Here is a 21,464-nt window from a genome sequence, read left to right on the forward strand (position 1 = left end):
GACAGCCACCCTTCGTCGCAAAGCAAAATGTTTAGTACTAGCCTCCCAAAGCCTTGAGCCCACAGCAGCAGGAGCTGGTTTGTGCCATTAACATGATTAACATGAAATACAGCTATTTCCAACTTTTCTTTAGCTGGTGAGTTAAGATAAGTGTCCAAACTGTCTACTAAAGTTAGGTGTCTATATTGAGACAGTGGGGCTTTAATTTAGAAGGTTACAGAGCATTTCTGACTTCAGTGTCAGTCAACTGGAGCAATGTGTTCTCAGATATCAGCTGCTCTCTGAGGGAAACAAGGATATTGTGTAGTAGGGAGTATTGTATATAATTGCAAACAGTACATAAGGGAGTACAAAGAGGACAAATGTAGGAAAGATCTTTAAATGTGTCCTAACATTATTTGGTTTCCTTAGATGGAAAGAAATGCTATAAATTTATTAATAAAGGCATTTATATCTTGAAGCAAGCAGAAAAAAAAAAAAAAAAAGGAATGATGCCTTCTTGAGTTAAAACACTGAATTTATATGCCATTCTGAGATATAAAACCTTGTGAATTCTGTTATTGTTAATAAATTAGAATATACCTCCAAATCTCCTGATACTATTCTTATGCACCTCAAACTGCAGTATCCCATCAAACCACAAAATCAACAGACTAACTGACTTTACTAATAAATCCTAATCTTAAACTCCTGAAGATTTTGGTTTTGAAACTGAGAAAGTGTGAAAGTCAGTTCTGTGTGGTTCCTATTCGGACCATCATTCCACAGTGTCTGTGCATTGGATGTCTGAGCAGCTAACTCTGGATCTTGAATTTCATGCTGGTAGCTAGGAACCAAAACTTTTTGACAGCCTAATCTTTTATGAGATTTGGCCAAAACAGATTTCCTTCCCCCCTGTTTCCACTATCAACAGTTTTTGCTGTCTTGTAAAACTAAATTGGTTTTTAGAAACCTTGGTCTGTGTATTTGACAGTTCATGTTCCCTTGTCATTGTATTTTGTGCAAAGCGTTCTGCACTCTACAGTCAAGATTTCTAGTTTCCATTTATCCAAAGGATTGAGTCTTTCAAAGCAGTTAAGTACAACAGTTAAAGAAAATTAAAAATTATATATTGTAGATGGCTGATCTGATGAGCAAAACAAATAATGGCTCATGCATTGCAAAATGGACCGAACACGGCTGCTGAACAGACAGAAAAGTATTTCTTCCCCTCCTCTATCAATACCATAAACCATTTCTGTGAGACTTATAAACAGTCTGCTTAGATTTGATGCAGATATTTATAGCGCACTCATTATCTTAACATAAACAACTTGGAAGAAATATGAATGTGACATTTTCAAACTTGTTTAACACCAGTTTTGCACTGCTTCCATTCCATTTTTCTTTTCCTTTTCAATGTGTACCAGGCCACAACTGAGCACTTTTGAAAAATCACACTTTGGAGTTGTAAATGACACAGAAAGGTGTACAAAACCCAAGTTCTTCAGTTTAGTACAAAAAATTACCCTTTTAAAGAAAACATTCATGCAATGAACTTTGTTCTCAATGAGAATGAAGAACAAAAGTGAATAACACTGGTACAAATACATTAGTAAACAATCAAAAGGATATCTGGGGAAAGGTATATATGAAAGCTAGTGCATAAGAAATAAGCAATATTAATGTCCAAGCACACAGGTAATAAAATCTACCAACTGTACGTGTAAGTGTTACAGCTGAAAAAGCGTATATACTCGACAGCACAAACATAACTGGAGGCCAAGATTAGACCTTTCTGAAAATTTGACTCTACCAGTCTAGGTTACTAGATAAATATACATATATATATATATATATATGTCTCTATTTTATCATATATAAAATTTCCAAAAGCTAATAAAATGGAATGTCCTTATGAAACTATGGCCCTGCCTACACTGAGATACATAGCATTAATCAAAAAATTTAGCTCGTTTAACAAGAAATTTATGTTAGAAGTAGCTTGCCCTCTGCAGTGAGAGTTGTATATGCTGCAAAAAGCACAACATTAGTATCAATGAAATGTTTACATACTGAAAGTTGTCCAGACAAGAACTGTGGAACATCCCTTAACATGCCAGGACTCATAGGAGAAGTCACTGAAATAGAAGGTCGGTCCATTTTTTGAGATTCAAATGAACTAGAACCTGTAATTATAAATAAAAATATTTTATAAATAGTAGCACTTATGCATTTTTTACAATGTTCTTTAAATAAAAATTGTAGAAGTATAACCAAACATACAATAAAGTTCTGATAAATATTGCTTTTTTATCTATGTAAAATTACCAAATAATGATACTCAATCTTTTGGTGCTCAGATGCAATCAAAAGCTTTTATTTATAGGATGAAAAATATTTTATTCAGATATTTCTGACTATGATTATGTCAGTAAGTTGAAGGCCCAAAATTCCTAAACAGGAAAGCAAATACTTTATTGTTGTCAAAGGAATTCAGTCTTCTGACTTATTATCTTGTACAGACTAATTTTTAATTAGATTTTTACAAAAACATCAAGATGTATGTAATGGGTTTTGTGCATTTTCTTTCAAATCTACAAGGTCTGCAAACTGTCAGAGGACAAGTTTTGACATATAAAACATAGAGTAAAAGTAAAGTATTTTTATAAATACAAAAGACAATCCACATCTCACAAAACATAAAATGGATTTTATTTTAAGACTTGGCTGATCAGTGAAAAGTTATTGGAGGAGTTTTTCATATTATTATAATCAAGTTTATGCCACTGCATTTATTCATGGCTTCTACTATAAAAGAGTTCTAAAACAATGATAAAAAATAACTGCAGGCTGAAATCCATCTTATCAGATCACAGCCAAAGAACAAGTTATTTTTCCCCACATGAAATATTTGTTTAGCCAATTTAAGGAGTGCTGAATGGTTCTAATAAAGTAGAAGTATTCTGTTTTCAAAGTAGCTATTTCTCAGGTTGTAAATAAAGAACATTTCATCCCCATTTCTAGTTTATAAGGTTCAACTGAAATGCAAAACAACAAAACAGGAAATTAAAAATTACTATTAATGTTCTTGTATATTAGTAAGAATTATGCTTTTCTTTTCAATCAAAAATAGCCTAAGCTTGTAACCAAATGTCAAGCCTAAATCAAAACATCCTGACTTTTGATAGTTTATTATTAAACAAAGGTAGATAGGTAATACAGTAAGATGACATATTGAGACAAATAGGGACAAAGAGACAAGAGCTATACTGACTGTAGATGACATTTTTCAATCTATTTGTGCTTACATAAAAGAGAGAGAAGATTTTCCTACCCCACAATTGAAACTTACTGGACTCCAGCTGTGCATGTGTGCTGTCAGGTATTCTGGGAATGTCCCTGAAATCAGGAAAATTAAGACAGGCTGATCCTTTATCTAACAAGCATATTCAAATTTCAGTTACACTATAACACTTCTCAAGTCCCCATGGAAGGCCTCAGGAAAGGTGTATGATCTGCTGGCTGTCTTCAGCCAAGGGGAAGATTTATCTTTTATCCAGTATAAATAATTTCAGTGGCAAATTAAAGCCTACAGAACAAGTGGTTTGGTTGAAGCAGGAGACAGGCTGTACAGTCACAAATAAAATAATTCAGTAAAAAAAAAAGAACAATCTCAGAGTTAACGGTTGACTAAAACTGTGAGTAGTAGACTTTCTGATGACATTATACATTAACTAAATCTATTGGACCTTCTTCGAACATACTAGACTGCCAATAATGGCTATCCCATTGTGTCCTTCACTGTCCTAGAATCCCAGATTTGGACAATCTTACCTTTTCCGTGACTAAATAAAATGCGCGATTTCATTTGGCAAAATTGCATACTTGCATATACGTGAGATGTTGCAACACCTGTATTAAATTGTGTGTACAGCTATGTAATTTTAAAGCACTCTCTTGCAATGAGTAAGTACCTCGTTACACCTACCCACCCCCAAAGGAACATATTCTTCCTACAAAGGGCAAACATTACTGTATGCTAAGAAAAACTATCAGGATGCTAATAAATCATTTCAGAGGTATTTGAGCAAAACCAAGCAAGATGAGGAGCTTCAGCTCTGAGTCACAGCAAGAACAATATTTAGAATTATAATGTGTGTTTCAGGGCAGTTGGTTTCTTCAAGGCTGCATTAAGTGCAGATGCCCGGGTGCTGTCAGTGGGGGCTGCAGGGGCCAGTTCTGTGAGGAGAGGCGGGGGCCGCCCTGTGCTGGACAGAGCCGGTTCCAGCCGGTTCCAACCGACCTCAACAGACCCACCGCAGGGCATGGCTGAGCCTGTCAGCCAGGGTGGTGGTGCCTCCGTGACAAGGTATTTCAGAAAGGGTAAAAAAAAGCTGTGCAGCAGCTGTGAGAGAGAAGAGTGAGAAAAAAACTTGAGAGAGCATCCCTGCAGATACCAAGGTCAGAGCAGAAGGAGGGGGAGGAGGACTGACTGCAGCCCCCTTCCCCCACCCCCCTGCCCTGCTCGGGGCGGGGGGGGGGGTAGAAGAGCCAGCAACAAGGGAGTGAATTTGAGCCTGGGAAGAAGGGAGGTGAGGGGAAGGTAGTTTGGGGTTTGTTTTTATTTCTCACTAACCTATTCTCTTATTAATTCCTAATAAATTAAATTAATCTTCCCCAAGTCGAGTCTGTTTTGCCCATGATGGTAATTACTGAGTGACCTCCCCATCCCTATCTTGACCCCTGAGCTTTTCCGTCTTATTTTCTCCCCCTATTCTGCTGAGGAGGGGAAGGGAGAGAGCAGCTGGGTGGGTGTTCAGTGGCCAGCCAAGGTCAACCCACCGCAAAGGTATGTGAAAAGGAAGGGGAAGTTAAAAATGCTTTCAGTGATATCTACTGTCTCATACAATAAAAAAAAAAAAAAAAAAAAGAGTCAGTACTATATAAAAAAAAAACTTATCTAGTTCCTTTTTGGTATACTGTTTCCAAACTTTTTTCAAGACTCACTAGAAAGATAGTTTTACTAAGCAGATTGAGGAATATTTCCAAGTGAACTGATGCACAGTACCCAATAATTCAGACAAATTCAAACCTTGAAAGCATGTATCATTGTGAACAGATTGAATATGAGTTTTCTGTGGATAGCTGAAACAATAAACTTGAAAGCTTTGAACACTATCATTTATGTTCCTAAAGCATACAGATCCCAGTATTTCACAGTAGTGGGAATGGTATTTCTTACAAGGAATTCTCACTGAGATAAACAGATGTAGGAGAAGCAGAAGTAGTTTAAGGCATCTCTTTACATTTTAAGATATGTTCCACTGCAAGCAGATTGTACAGAATAATTAATAAAACACAATGCATCATTCCTTCCAAATTCAAAACAGTAGTAACTATGAAAATAACATGTATTTTAAAGTAACTATTTCTGAGAATTAGAAAGCAGAAAATAGACAAATTCTTGTGTATAAGAGACAGCCAGCTCGCATAGAATAGTAACTTGGCCATCAATTTTTATTTTAACATAGAAAAAGTGATAAATTGCATGCCAAAATGGTATGATTTTTTTTTTTTAAATGAGCTTTCCATTTTAACTTCCTTTATCAGCTTAACTTGTCATCTTCAGTTTTCATAGCAGACAGCCCATAATAAAATGAAGAAGAACTAACAATTGTGTTTACTAGAATTTGGTTTGGTATGCAGAATATCAGCACGTGACAACAGGTTCTCTCTCTCAGCTAAGTTAATTGCCAGTAACTGTCTGAAGATTTTTGGCATGCATTAGTGCGTTGCCATGAGAACATCAAGAGACTCTCTTTATAAGTAATAGGATATATTTCAATGCAAAAGTGAAATCCTTCAAGTGGGCATCAATTATTCTAATTATTGCTTCTGACATCTGGTAAATCTGAACTTTTAATGATTTTAAAAACATTGAAACTTTATTCCCTGGGGCAGAACACAGACCTATGGTGTTACATTCCCTTGGGCAAGGTATTAATTTCTATAGTCCATTTGATTATCACCTGAAATCTTCTAAACTGAGAAGGTAATATGGTATTTCCAGTTCATCAGTTCAAATCCCATGAAAAACATTTCTGAGGTTATATTGTCAATATCAAAATCCAAAGAGTTATATACATCTAACCAGAATCTAAAACCTTACAAACTTGCAGAAAGTATTCATCACTGAGACTTCAGTTATAAACCCATTTAGATTAGTAACTGAAATTTGGGAGGGGAAAACCCTCTTTTACATCTACTGCAAAAAGACACTGGGAATCAAGTACACAGAACAACCTTTTTAGCCCTGATCTGGCTCAGTTCTTCAGACTATGTGGCAAGCAGTTAATGCTGAAGAAGGCACCTTGAGAGCCCACATCACTTTCCTTAAAGAATTATAGATGAGCTGCTCTAGGGACAGCAAGTGGAGCACATGGTAACATAACAGAAGACATGATGATAATGAAGGCAAACAACAGACAGTAAATATAAAAGCACAACAAAGAATACAGGAGGTTTTGCACATTGAAGAGAATGCAGAAAGAAAAAAAAAATTGAATATTTTCAAGACGTGAGCAGTTCCTTGAAACTTTTGCTATAAACTTCTGTTTGAGAGAAACTATGAAAGATCTTACACCTGTATGAAATCAATTTGAAACCTCCTTTTCTGAAACTATATTCTTCTAGTAATGTAGTTTTGTCCCTTAGCATTACTATTATACCTACAACTCCCAAGTTATGAAAGGTTTTTAAGGATAGGACAGATGATACAGCTTTTACCCTAAAGGGGTTGCAATTCAGTATGTATTCAGGAGATAACCTCTTATCTCACTGAAAAGATAAAGCAGTTTTTGTTATTATCAAGTTAGTTTAAAATTCTCAAACCAAATTAAGTTCCTACACATTAAGTTCCTGATGCATCAAACACATTAAGTTGCTGCTATAGCTGAACTGGTAACCATGAAATTCCATCCTCAGATTATATGGTTCTAGATTTTTTTTAGTACTTCTTAATTTTAAGTTGTTATGTTACCTGTGCTTTCTTGTATAAAGGTAAGATAATTGTATGCAACTTATACAAAATAAAGGGATAAATACATTTATTAATATACAGTTATAGAATCATAGAATACCCCAGCCTGGAAGGCAACTTGAAAGACCATCTGGTCCAATGTCACATGGAAAAGGGAGCCTAGATGAGATTACCTAGCACCCTGTCCAGTTGCATCATGTACACCATAATAAAATCGGGGGGGGGGGACACAGAAAATTCTTAACAACTGTAAGCATCTTCAAATTCAGTGATAATCATCCCCCTCTTCACAGCCCTGGTGCGATCAGCTATGGAACTTCCAATGGAGAAGTAAAAAAGGGATGGATGTGACTGTAGGCTGTAGAAACTTGGAAGAAAAAGAACAGATGAAGAAGGGGAAGTATTCACAGTCTAATTTAACAAAGCAACTATTGTTATGCAAGAAAAAATTAAGTTTAGACATTCAGAGATAGGTGTGAAAGTTAAGAAAACTGGGCAATGGAAAGCACCAAAGAAAAAGTCCCACACAGTGGGAGTAGCTATTCATTCAGGTAACAAGCATTTTAGGTAACAAGCAATAATTTAATAGATTTCATAGATGAAGGTGATGAGAATGTGGATTCAAGACTTTCCAAAGCATATTGATTATGTCATTAGCATACTGTATTTTGTGCAAAATTCTACACTGCAGACTCAATAAATAGAGTTCATCATCAGTTCATAGACCAAATATGAATATATTATTTTATATATACTATATAAAAATGAGAATGGAGAAATTAAAATCAAGAGTCAAGAATTGCAACAATAAAGAGCATAACTACAGTTTTAGAGCCTATATAGGCTGGATCACCAACTAAACAAGCACAGAAGGGAACCTATTTTTTACCATGTTAGCAGATAATGCCTGGGACTCAGAGAATACTGAATTTCGTACCAGCTCTTTTTACTTACTGGTGTGATCTATCACTCTAGCTATGTTTTTGCTTTACAGAATTTTGCGTACAGTTTTACTGTTTACAATGTTTATGAATCTGTTTGATATGCTCTGCCCTACAAGTGAAATTTAGCAACATTTTAATCATATTTAATACAAAAATTTATGAAATTACTTACCCTATTGGTCTTGAAACAACAAGCTCCACTTGTGGCTCAGGTTTGGATTCTAAAATGATGTTATACACCTCCTCAAAGGTGGCTCCTTGTAGTAGCCTTCCATTCCATTCTAATACTTCATCACCTATAATTTCAGTAATAACACTCTGCTTAGGAAGTCTGCTGTGGACTGTACTTAAAATGACAATTTAAGCCATTCTACTTCCAGTTCAGTGAGTTGTGAAACCTGTGTTGTAGAACAAGTTTGGAGTACTTCATACAGGAAAATCCTGAGTATTAAAGGTTTTCTGCAGCTCAGCTTCAAATATGTAAAGTTCAGTGAAACAATAATATCATCAGTAGGGCTCCTACTGAATTAGATACAGCTCTTACTTGCGTTGGCAGATGTGGCTTACAGAAATCCCAACATGCTCTTTAGAAAACGCAGATCTTTAAAACAGTGTATCTCATCAACTTACTATTTTGAAGATCCATTTACCTCTACAAGTTTAGTATTTAAGGTTCAGATAGTTCTTATGTAAATAGTTAATATTTCTTGCACATTCTCCAGTCTAGCAACCCATGGTTTGCATGTTGGGATAGAAGTAGTTCATTAGCCATGCTGGTTCTGTTCACACATTTGTAATAGCTTGATTTGCTCTAAATAAAATATATACCACAAAATGACTGGGCAGGACATCAGTGGAATATTATTTTGAGTATAAAACCATGAATAAAAATGTTAAAATATTACATGAGAATTTATATATTTCACAAATGCAGTAATGTCAATAATCCAGAAATTGAATGTCAGGTTGAACTCTGCAGTAGTTCATCACACCTGTTTAACAAGATTTAACATCTAATTAAACTCACTCACTTGTCACCTTCAGAAAAGCAACTCAGCAGTATAGATATATAGTAGATACATACCTGGTCTAAGATGCCCCACTGTATCAGCTAAGCTTCCTTTTTTAACTTTGGTGATAAATGCGCAGAGTCGACCTGATTCAGTCATCTTACCTCCTACTACCTGTTTCAAAGAGGAAGCATTTTCATAGAATGAAAATTACTTTAAATGACTTAAATGTTCTCACAACAGAAAGAAGAATTCGATTATTTCCTTGCTTTTCAGGTAGCCCAGGTAAGACAGATACATTTGAAAAAAAACACCACAGAATTTTGTCTATGACAGGTTATGTTTGTACCTATTCCGTCTATTTGTGTGATTTAAACACAATGCAAATACAGAATGCTAAAGCTTTTAAACTTTAGCAAATATATGTATAGTATTCACTGTGTTACAAATTACCACCCAAAAAAAAAGTAAGGTATTGGTCATTAGACTGTTTACTTCAATACTTTTTAACTGAAAACAGATATATTAATGTAACAGAACTCATGATGTTCACATTAAGCATCAACCGCCTCAATTTATCAAATTCACTTTGGTTAGGCAAGTCAGATGAAAATACTTGTCATACTGAAGATTTCTCTACAAGAAACTTCAACAGGTTTGACTTTAATATTTATCTTACAATCAGGAGATTCACATATCAGAATCGGTTATAACGGCACAATCTTCAAATTCTTAAGTTTTCTTAACAGTTTTCATATTGGAATTTAAAATTTGTAATACTAAATCCAGCTTAGGTTACTTTCAATAATATAAATATTTGAAAATTCAGGTCAGGAATAACTGCTGAAAAATCACACTTTTCAGAAGTCTATTGAGATTAAAAAGTAGTTACTCTTGAATCTAAACTATTCTTGAATCTCAGTGAAGAGTTCATCTTTACAATAGAAGATTTTAGAATTTTAAACATAGAAGTTTAAACAAAAAGTACTTCATACTACTGTTAGGCACTGTCAGCCTCTTTTGCATTTTCTGACATTAAGACAATAACACACATACCAAAAGTGATGCTTAACTGGCTTCTCCACTGACTTCAAAGTAAAACTGTTTGTCAATTAAATAAAAAATTCAAAAATTTGCAAAGCATGTTAGTGTATAAGTAACTACACAGACTTAATCCCTACTTACAGTGCATGACTATAGCCTAATTTGTGTACCCAAAGTGAAGTCAGTGTCACACTAAATAAAGAATGGAGAATTAATCAAACTTCTTAACGATTTCTCACAACAAGGATGTTGAATCAAAATAAATACATGCTTATTTCTTTTACTGTGTATAATTCATTCTCATTCTTGTACTAGTATTGCTGGAACTACAAATAATAATATCACATGAAAATGAGATCAAGATATGAGCTAAAAATAGCTTCATAATGTGTTTGAAGAGTACTGCATCACAAAAAAGATGCAAACACATTACTTTGTGATAATATAAAATAAATATTAAATAATTTTCTGTCTTGTGTATTTAAAACGTAGCAAACCAAACAATCAGAGGGGAAAAAATCCAGAAACAGGCTCTTCTATTGGCAGACTCTGCTCTGGATTAAAATGTCCTTAACTTCCAGATGTCTCCCAGATCTTCAAAAGAGATAATTTATTTTTCACATTTCCCCCCTCTTTTGGGGAACAGAAGTTATACCATGGTGCAATGCTCAATATTGAAGAAAGCAGCCAGGGCTTGGCTTGCCCAGCAAGGATGCAATTAGTACCCTTGCAGAGCAGAAATTCTCAGCAAACTTGTGAAAACATGTCTAGTCTTTCAGAAAAAAAGAATTTTTTGAGCCTGTCAGGGACCCCCCTAAGATTAATCTTGGTAATTGAATATAAAATGGCTCTATATTGTAATTTTGAGAATGATAAGGCATTATAGATATTGGTATGCATACACCATATAACATGAGAATACTTTCATTATAAACATACCTAGTTTAACTGAAAGAATTATTAGTTCCAAAATTATTCATTACCAACCTTCAATCCAAGCATTGCTCCTGAGTCTCTAGGCACACTTCCATCTTTTAGTCGTTTATTTAACAAAATCCGACCAATGAGACGGTCTCCATCTTTGGATGGTTGCCAAGTTACTGGATGCTATCATATGGTGTTAATGGAAAATACAGTGAATAGGATTTTAAAGAAAAATATTTCAGTAATACTTTTCATTTCCTGATATATTTTTAAAATACCATGAAAGTATTATGATTACACTAATATTTAATGGTCTAGTATAAGAGTAATACTGAATAAGAAGTTTAACTCAAAACAGAAATTTGATGTGAGACATTTCTTCTTTTTCCACTATTCCAACATGTCAGTTTTCTCTTAGACTGACAAACTTTTTCAGTGTTTTACTCTCTCTCAGTAGTAGTACATTAAAAATTATAGAATACATTAAAAGGTATAGTCATTACTCTATTTAAATGTATTGTTTGCTTTTTGGAATAATTACTTCACATATGAAGCATAGTTAAAGTGAACATTATTATTCCGTTACTATACATGGGCACAGTTATCCTTGTATATTGGCATAATTAATAAAATTTTTACATTTTATTTTGTGTAATCATAGCACTTTTTCACAGAAAAATACTATTTCATGCTCTATTTCATGCAAAATTAGCAGGCACAGACAAATCTGCTCCCATTACAACTAATAACTCTAAAAAGATTTATCATAATCTCCACCAAAGAGAAAGCAAAAATAAAAAATACCAAAGCAGATGGCAAAGCCTTTAATTCTGCACAATACTGCACAAAAATGGCATGGCAACAAAACAAAAGAACAACCATGACAGTGAAAGGGAAAAAAGAAAAACAACTTTTCTGTGCAGAGAGACCCAATTTTCTCCCTTTTTCACCTGGGGTTTAAACTATTAATTTAATTTCAGCCCCAGGAGTTTGAACATAGTAAATCAAATAAGCCAATCAGTAGAATCCTTATTGTTAATTACTTTATACTTGAAGGTAATACCATGATATGCTATTATGCAACCATATGAACAACATTCCTTTATGCCTCTCAATTTTTTTCTCAGGCTGCCAAACAGTAAAAGCTGCAAGCATGCAGAGACTTTTCATTTGTTTTTCTTTTCTGCACCTTAAGAAATGCTACATTGTCTCTAGAAACACCCTATCTTTTATTTTATGCACTATTTTAATGAGTGACAGAGAGCAAACAAAGACCAAATGAGCAGGTTAAAATGCAGGCTCCATAACTCAGTACCTTCTCGCTATGGCTATGTTCCTCGTTTAGAGTTGTGCTACTACACGTATCTACCCCAGAGTCTTTTATCTGAGGCTCAGACCATTCCAAGTCCTCTTCCAAAGAGTGGCCACCAAAGCACACCATTTTCTTTTGCCTCTCGGATAAGGTGTTAGAATCCGACAAAACTGCCTGCTCACTAGTTTTTCTTTTTCCCCTTTGACTGTCCCCTATAGGTGTGGGATAAAAAAAAGAATACAAAAAAGAAAACATGCAAAAGTGTAAATAAAACAAAGGAAATGTGAAATGATAAAGGAAACTAAATGGTAAGGCTCCACATGTCTCACCAAAGACATTGGGGATGCCTCACTGCTATGCCAAGACGTATGGTCCAACCAGTTGTAATCCATGTCTCCTGCGAGAATCAGACAAACAAGATAGTGCAGTAAAGGAAAGGTGAAAGGACAGACAAAGATACAGTAAAGTTGTAAAGACTTCTGATTATCCTATCCAATTCATAACCTCAGCTAGCAGGACTTGCAAAGTGCTTCCAAGAAAAAGTTAAGGATCCAACAACAGAGTACATGGAATATGAAATACAGTGAGGAAGGAGGTACATTTGTGTGTGTCTATGTGTGCATAAAATTATGTAGAGTGTAAAGCATCATTGCTTTAGAGTTTTTAACTGTTCCTATAAAATTACTTACAGTAAATTAAATGAAAAGGCAAATTGTATTGTATTCCTAACAGAATTTTCAGAAAGGAAAGCATTTGAATATGGAATAAGTTTTCAGCATAATCTAAAGAAACAGTTATGTCTTAAGGAACATATTTCTTTGCTTTTCTAACACAAGCTAGTATTTATTCTAATCACTTCAATAAAATACTTAAAACAATGGTATTTATATTCAGCTGTATAGTAGATGATGTTTTAAGGAAGGTTAAATGATCTGGTAAATATGATACACTGATAAGAAAAACAAATATAGAAACTATTTTTAGAATAAAAAGCATATTAACTTTGCTTGAAATTCCCAGAGAAATGTCTATTGGTTAAATATCAGGAAGAATTCTAGTAAGTACAGATACCTCATAAGTGGGAATAAATATGTAGGGTTTTGACAAAATATATATATCTTTTATAGAATCAGAATTTAACTGTATGGCAGACACATGGCAGGAAGAAAGGTTTAAAAAACAGTTTTAAAGAAATGTCTAAATTAATGCTGCTGTCCATAGAACTGGAGGATGACTCATGTATTTTAATAAAACATTCTCTTTTATGTAGGTACTTTAAGTTGTAAATTATGCCCACACATTTTGCGTTATTACTTTTCTCTCTCTCTTTTTTTTCTCACCATTGTTACTACATATCACATGAAAAATATTTTGTTACTACATGCTACATAATATTTTGATACTGTTGTATGCAGGAAAAAATGTTGACTTTTCTGTTTAACTACATGACCAAAAGAACACTAAACAAAAGTAGTTCTGCTCTTTTTAGCACAGACCGCAAACAACATTTTTGTATTATTTCCATTACTTCAGATCCTGCTTTGACATTGCTCAACTTATTCCTCTGAAACTACATCAGTAAGTTGGTGAAATATAACTAATAGGTCTAATCACAGTCTTAGCATTTGTCTAGAAAACCTTACAGAGAGGATGTGAAGATACAGCCCCATAAAACTACGTGACAAAAAGCTAATACATGATTTAAAAAAGTAAAATATGGTCTCCTCAGAGGGATATTATGTACAATGAGAAAAATGATCTCTTTTCACTTGTTTTTCTCCTAATATATAGACTTGCATATGCTATATGGAAAAAAAAATCAAGCCTCATTTTCATTTTAAAGAAGGAAATGTACAGAATATGAAGGTTTTCTTTACAAAAAGACACTTTGAACTTAGTCCCTTACATTTTACAGAAACATTGTAGCATATTAAATATCCTTTGATTTCACAAAAACAGTGCTAAAGGGACCTCATAAAATGATTTTGAAGCTTTAATTCATTCATATTTTCTAAGTAGTAAATAGGCCTGCTGTAAATGTATTAACTGTGTTTCTTGATTCTTGAAAGGAAGATAACATTTTAAAATGGGAAATTCTCACCAAAACTGCTTTCTCATGACTGTTAACATCTTGACTATATTACAGATAAAAGTGTGGCTATCCCGCTAAAGGGAAAAGAAATATTCTTCTGAAAGCTAATAACATTTTGCAAAAGGTACTTCTGCCATGGAATTTCCAGTGCTGTCTTACCTTGGCCTCCAAAGACATTGCTTCAGGGGAGCTGAGTGAAATCATCAGTGAGCTCATGAAGGTCTAGCCTTTACTGCATAAATATACATTTAGAGCTATCCAGAAGATAGTAAGAGTTCCAGTCTACATATTGCCTATTCACAAATCCTGGTTTTAAAATACATTTAAAAATGAATCTTAAGTGAGAAAAACTCATCTCATTACAGTGATGATGACTTCTCAGCTCTAATTGCATGAACTAAAGGCACATGAGCCCATACTGTTTTTTACCAGCAATTATTTTCTGTGTCATCAATACAACTGCTGTACCCAAAACCAGTCTAACTAAAAAAGTTGTAATTTGGTTCCCTATAATTTGGTATCTAATTCTAGGAGCAGAGCACTGAAATGTAATGGGCTTTATAAGCAGAGCAGTTAAAACTGTTCATTCTCACCGATTCCAATTCCTGACTATTTCTGAGAAATGGTGTATTTTCATTGAAATGACTAAATTTAAATGTAGATATTAGGCATTAAGAATCTACCACTGCAAATTCCTGGCCATTTTTTAAGCCTTTAAAATTCTCAGCAACAATCTCGACTATCACTTATAATCCAAAAGTCACCAGAAAGGAATCCAGGAGTATAGCTATTATGTCCTTGCTGTTCCACAGTGTTTCATAAAGCAGTTTACCTGTACTTTATGAAACCCATCATGGCTTTGCCAGCTCTACTATTCATGCCTTTTCCCATATCAATTATACATTTTTGTATGAGCTTATCAAGAGCAAGGATTCCTATCAAGCTGAACTTTCACTTGTGTGTCTACATAGAAAATAACCTCTTAAAAATGGGAAAGTAAGTTATTGAAAATTTGAGGCCCCTGAGATGTACTGACCATATGCATATTCCCACTGCAAATGTGCATATACCTAGTCACCAAAAACTGGTCTAATCTTCACTTGCTACTCGCATGTCCACAATATGTGCATATAGGTACACACTCAAAGACAGAAATTAAATTAGCTTTACAGTAACTGTGCTTTACAGTACAGATGTGCTGTACGTATATAAGTTCATCCTATAGGTGTTTATATGAGCAAATGTTGAGCAGTGTTAGGCTCTAACATTCTGGCATGTGCACACCCACATTTGAAACATACACACTGACTTTCAGTTAGAGAAAGAAATTCTGGATCCTTTTTTTTTAAATAGAGCTATCCAAAATAGTTATCTACATACATTAATGCATACAATAATATGTGATATCACATATTACTTAAGTTATTGAGCATGATAACTTATTGAGTGATAACTTAAAATTTTAAAAACTTTCCAGTAAAAGTAAAATACATTGGTTATTTTCCTACTATATAACTTCCAATTCCTCTCTGCTTTCAGGGGAAAAAAATTATCTTAAGGTAAGTCTTTTTACATCCTGTTAGAGAAATTTTACAGCCAACTCTCAAATATACTGAATATAGGAACCTCTAATCCTTTTACCCAAACTTTGGATATTCATTTTACAGAACTGTACATCTGAATTAATCAGCCTATGTTCCTTTAACAATCAGTGAAAGGAAACAGATCTTTTTAAGGTGTGGTTTGTTTGACCTGGTTTAGACATGTACTTCCAGGTGAGGTAAATCATACCTTTGTCATATCCAAAATGTCCTATTTCTCCTCCACTGCTTATAAAGGAGGTCTCAGGGGCTCATTCAGACGGTCATCATCTTTTCATCAGGAGGATCCTGCTACCCTAAACTACTATTTTGACACGGTCTCAACTATTTGTTTACATACACAAGAAAATACCAAAATTATCACAGAAAGGGCTCGGGACTTTTCAAGCTCTCATGGAAGGCAAGTCTACTGGACTGATTTTATACAATTAGAAATAGCAGATATTCCTTTTAATATGTCATTTGAACAGGGTATCTGTCCCAGTTTTGGCGGGGATAGAGTTAATTGTCTTCCCAGTAGCTGGTATAGTGTTATGTCTTGGGTTCAGTATGAGAAGAATGTTGATAACACACAGATGTTTTCAGTTGTTGCTAAGTAGTGTTTAGACTAAGTCAAGGGTTTTTCAGCTTCTCACGCCCAGCCAGCAAGAAGGCTGGAGGGGCACAAGAAGTTGGCACAGGACACAGCCAGGGCAGCTGACCCAAACTGGCCAAAGGGGTATTCCATACCATGTGATGTCATGTCCAGTATATAAACTGGGGGGAGTTGGCCTGGGGGAGGATGGCTGCTCGGGAACTAATTGGGCATCAGTCAGTGAGTGGTGAGCAATTGCATTGTGCATCACTTGTATATTCCAATCCTTTTACTATTATTATTGTAACTTCATTATTGTTATTACTATCATTATTAGTCTCTTCCTTTCTGTTCTAGTAAACTGTTCTTATATCAACCCACAAGTTTTACTTTTTTTTCCAATTCTCTCCCCCATGCCACAGGGTCAGGGTGGAGTGAATGAGCGGCTGCATGGTGCTTAGTTGCTGGCTGGGGTTAAACCACGACAGTATCATATACCCTCTTTTTCACTCTTCACCTTAGCAATGGTGACTAAAAGGATCTTTGGACCAGTTTCTGTGTTCAAGTCTTTAAACATAGGTCCGCGGCTCAGCTGCTAGCGTAACTGATTCCTGCTTAGTAAAAAAGTTTCCAAGAGTCCTTTCACCCATGTATTACTATATGTGTCCAAGATTAGACACATTTAGCCCAGCATAGCCAAGGCATTAGCACATAGAAATTACTTGCATTTTAAAAGATCCAGTTATTTTGCAGCAACAGATAACTCTTTATCAAATGGTAAGCCCTGAACCTAAACCTGCACAGAGGAACTCATGCAAAGTTGAGCCTGCGCCAGATCAAAGTACTCCTGCTTCTTGCTCTACTATTTTCCCCTCTCCTTTTCAGTCAACATGTAGAAAGCTGACTTTCTTTTTAATTTAGTTGTGTCTCACAGTAAATACTGATTATTCTAAAATTAAAATGATAAGAAAATAAGCAACAACTCCATCCACAGACTGCTTTGTTCATATCTGTACTCTTTTTTCCATTAAAATATGTAGCTGTATGTTTCAAAAAAATTGTCATAGAAATTAGAAATTATAAAGCCCTTGTAGATCATCTAGATTTTGCCCTTAACACTGTATTAAGTCATCTAAATGACAGGTCTAAATACTATAAAAGTTAATAAAATGCAATCAAACTGTTATTAATAAAATATTTAAATTTATAAAAATATAGCCAGGATGACTGTCTGGAAGCCCTGTAGTGTATCACATTTCTATGAGAGACATGTATTGCTTAGTATACCCATGCTTTTTTGAGGTAAAATGAATGACTCGATAAAATCACTGGACATAAATTTTTCAGTGCAAGTTCTATAAATATTAAAATCTTCACTGGGTAAATGATTTGTGAAATCTTGTAAAATTAAAAGTAATACATGTAAGACACATAGTTCTTTGTTTCCCTGCAAGAAAAATCGTTAAACCATAATCTTTCTGTAACAAAGACACTGTAGTTTTAATTCTGACTACCAGAGAAAGCACTCGGTAGTCTCTTAGATATTTTTCTTCCACAATTGCAGATGCTTTATTATTGAGAATATGTGCATTTATGGTGTGCAGCAGAAAGGACTCAGGAAAAAATGTCACCTCATTGACAAATTATATAAGCTATAATTTCAAAGCCATCTTTCATGGAAATAGGAACTAATATATTACTAAGCAAGATACAATCTTAGCTAATGTCGTTATAACAGCATTCAGATGCCTCACGAGTTCAAGAGTGCAGCTGGATACAAGAAAGGACATATGTGAGGTCTGCTCTTATTAATGTCAGTAAGCTCTATGTGTATATGGAACATGGTCAAATCAGGTTGGGAGAAAAATCACATCAGTGACCTAGCCTTTCTGTATAAATGGTGTTAAGCTGAAACCTTTGTAAGCTTACTGATGTTTAGCATGTTTTGCTCATTTTCTTTAGCCAAGACCAAATAGGCAGAGGATAAGATTTTCTTCTTCTCCACCCAGGAACCCACAGCAACGGGAACCTTGAATGACAGTGTATATTTAAAAGAATTCCAGTACGTTTCCATTCCCCTTACATTTTAATGTTTGATTATGTATTTTTTTGCTTTTTAGAACAGCTTTCCCACCGAGAAATATGGTAGTTAAGTATCTTTTAAAAGTCACTAAGTAATTTGAATCTAACCTACACAGTATGTGTCTGCTCTTTCTTGAGTGTTGTCCAAGTTCATGGTCAAGTTCAAAACCATTTATCTTCTAAACAGTTTAGACATAAGATGCTCAATTTAATTGGCTCTTCTAACATACAGAGTCATTTTAGATGCTCTGAGGTGCACAAAACCTTCACATAGGATATATGGATGACCCACACCCTTTCTATCTAAACCAAGATCTATCTAAACCAGAAAGTTCTTCCCTTGGTAAATTAAAAACATCATCTTGCTTTGAACCAAGTAAAACAAGAGCATTTCCTCAAATTCAAATCTCACTGTCAAAAAGGACAGGTCATATAACTTTAAATTCTTCAAGCTGTGAAATCTACCTGACTACATAGAGCATGCTGAATGCATACTACATCCTTAATACATGGGCCAATGACTTTCCATATGTGACAATTTATAATGGGGACTCAGTTCACCACTGCCAGCTGATATCTTCTTAATATTCAAGTTTCTCAGATTTTCACACCTTTGTCGTGTTCCCTGCTACTCTATTTATAATAAGATCGAGGAAAACTGGAACTAATTAAGCATGATATCCTATGGATTTCTCTCTTGTGTGATTGTCTTTAAGACTGTTTTAGGAAGATATTTATTCCAGATTACACTTTTGACCCTACTTCTGGCATTTTCACTTTTCCACTTCTTCCTTCTCTTCTCTCTGTAGGAAGTTTTGAGCTTATGCCTGGAAAAGGAAATTCCTTCAGCAGAATACAAAGGAAAACACACTTTGGAAAGCTTAGATAGGACAGTATTTCTGGATCATGCCCAGTAGTAAGTAATTAAAAGCAATTTGCTACTTTTTTATTATTATTCTAAATAGTCTAAATTTTCAGTCCCTTCTTACAGGATATGCCTTTTTCTTCCCTCTTCACATCCGCAAAGACCATACATATGTTCATGGGCTGACCTCACACATCTAACTTGCTTATCTGTCATTACCATGCATCCCTCCACCCTAGGGTTCCAACTGACAGCTTCATTGCAAGTTCTTCACTGTCTCAGGCTTGGAACCATTATCAGCAATATCACCTTGCCTATACCTGAATGAGGGACCTGTTTAAAGAGGAAACAAACACTATTAGTAATGCAGGGGAGAATAAAACCTATTAATACTATTAAAGAATCCCCTATCTGGCCCTTGTTCCAGCAGCTCAGTCTTCTCTAACACTGTGATGATATTCCCGTCAACTAAAAGTAGATAGCCTAGTTAGGTGTCCTGAATGAGCCTACCTCTCTTCACAGACTAGTCTACTGAAGTTAACAAGCTCTTGGATATAATGCACACAAGAATTAACTGGTGGCTGGAAGATGAGAAAAAAACCCTATGTTTGCCAAAATGCTGGCTCAGAAAAATGAGTCACCTTAGAAAACAAATGCTAAGAAGCACAGTTCTGTCATACAAGCATAGAAGATCCAATGGTTCTATGACATGTTGGAGCTGCTGCACAACTAGGAACCGATTTGCACATGCACAACAAATTCCTTCTTCAGACTTTTAAAATAGTCCAGGCAAATTCAACTGCCTTGCTGCCAACAGCAAGGGAACAGTAAAACCTGACGAACTCATTGGAAATGAGCCTTATAGCATCCTGGAAGAGAATGCAGTTTATAATTGGAGCACTATGAAAATTTGTGAGTAACAGCTGCAATGTTTAAGAAACAGGTTTGGGTCTTGTGTGCTCGTGATACCTATTTCTGTTAGATTTTTCTTTTCATTACCATTTTATTTACACTCACAAAAGGAGGCTTGGTTAAACTGAAGAAATAAGTAGCTTCAGGAAAACTCTATTTAGCATTAGTAAACATATTTACTTATCCAGTTCACTTTGTGCTGGCTTACCCTGTATTCAGCTTTCCACAGATATACACTCTTCATACATCCTGAAGTTGTGACTTTGGCAAAATGACTGTCAGAGTAGCTCCAACAAGGCTGCCTGGCATCTGGAAGTCTCAGGGGCCTAGGATTTACTGCACATGCACTGAATCCTAAATGTGAACCTATTTCTATTTGGATATTTTGGACAGACATATGAGCTCTCTACCTTTGAGAGGCAGTGTTTAACCAGGTGCATTTGAACTTCTTTTAGAAATGGGCATCTGCTGACACGGAGTCTATACCAATGTTTTCTTCAAATAATACATTTAAGACTACTAGAACAGCTAAAGCCAATGCAAGTAGTAAAAATATGTATTTATTTTATCAACATGTATACATATGCATTGATCCTTCTCATACTTACTAGCAACAGAAAAAAATACAGAAAAACTAACCCCCTATATTGTGTACTCACTTACTTTCAAGCCTTAGTGCTTTGATGTCAACACTAATTATTACAGAAAATAACCCAAAGCTACTTGGAATCAGTATATCTTAATTACTAAGTAAGCCTCAAATTTACAAAGTGAAGACACAGGAGACCATGAAAGACAGCAAGGGAATGGATTCTTTATGAGAGGTGATGTCAAATTCACAAACAAGAACATAAACTGAGCATTTCGTTGTACTTATGACAGAGCTGTATTAATTTCATCAAGAGAAAAATCAACCATAAGTAATGCTGAAACAGAGAACATGTCAGGAAGGAAAGGAAAATCTTAGCTTCGTTTTAAAGAAACATAAATATATTAATGCATAATAGCTTTCTATATTTTTATCCCCAAAGTCACAGACATAATCCTAATGAAAGGAGACACTACTAAAATAGAGATGCCTCC

The 21,464-nt window shown here is 34.9% G+C and overlaps 1 protein-coding gene across 5 annotated transcripts in view; it reads right to left on the reverse strand.

Moving 5' to 3' along the window:
• The window catches only part of RIMS2 (regulating synaptic membrane exocytosis 2), a 487,588-nt gene that overhangs the window by 216,149 nt on the left and 249,975 nt on the right, over window positions 1-21,464 (reverse strand). For 4 of the 5 annotated variants that reach the window (XM_010577010.1, XM_010577008.1, XM_010577012.1 and 1 more), the window contains 6 exons: window positions 12,585-12,652; window positions 11,007-11,126; window positions 9,050-9,149; window positions 8,138-8,261; window positions 3,335-3,381; window positions 2,056-2,168 (listed from right to left, as the gene is read on the reverse strand). In XM_010577010.1, the coding sequence (XP_010575312.1) occupies window positions 2,056-2,168; window positions 3,335-3,381; window positions 8,138-8,261; window positions 9,050-9,149; window positions 11,007-11,126; window positions 12,585-12,652 (572 nt within the window). Of the gene's footprint in view, window positions 1-2,055; window positions 2,169-3,334; window positions 3,382-8,137; window positions 8,262-9,049; window positions 9,150-11,006; window positions 11,127-12,258; window positions 12,468-12,584; window positions 12,653-21,464 lie in introns of all 5 variants that reach the window. The other variant, XM_010577011.1, reaches the window with a different exon arrangement.

Source organism: Haliaeetus leucocephalus, unplaced genomic scaffold (genome assembly GCF_000737465.1).
Source record: "Haliaeetus leucocephalus isolate CR32 unplaced genomic scaffold, Haliaeetus_leucocephalus-4.0 Scaffold555, whole genome shotgun sequence".
Taxonomy (NCBI): Eukaryota; Metazoa; Chordata; class Aves; order Accipitriformes; family Accipitridae; genus Haliaeetus; species Haliaeetus leucocephalus.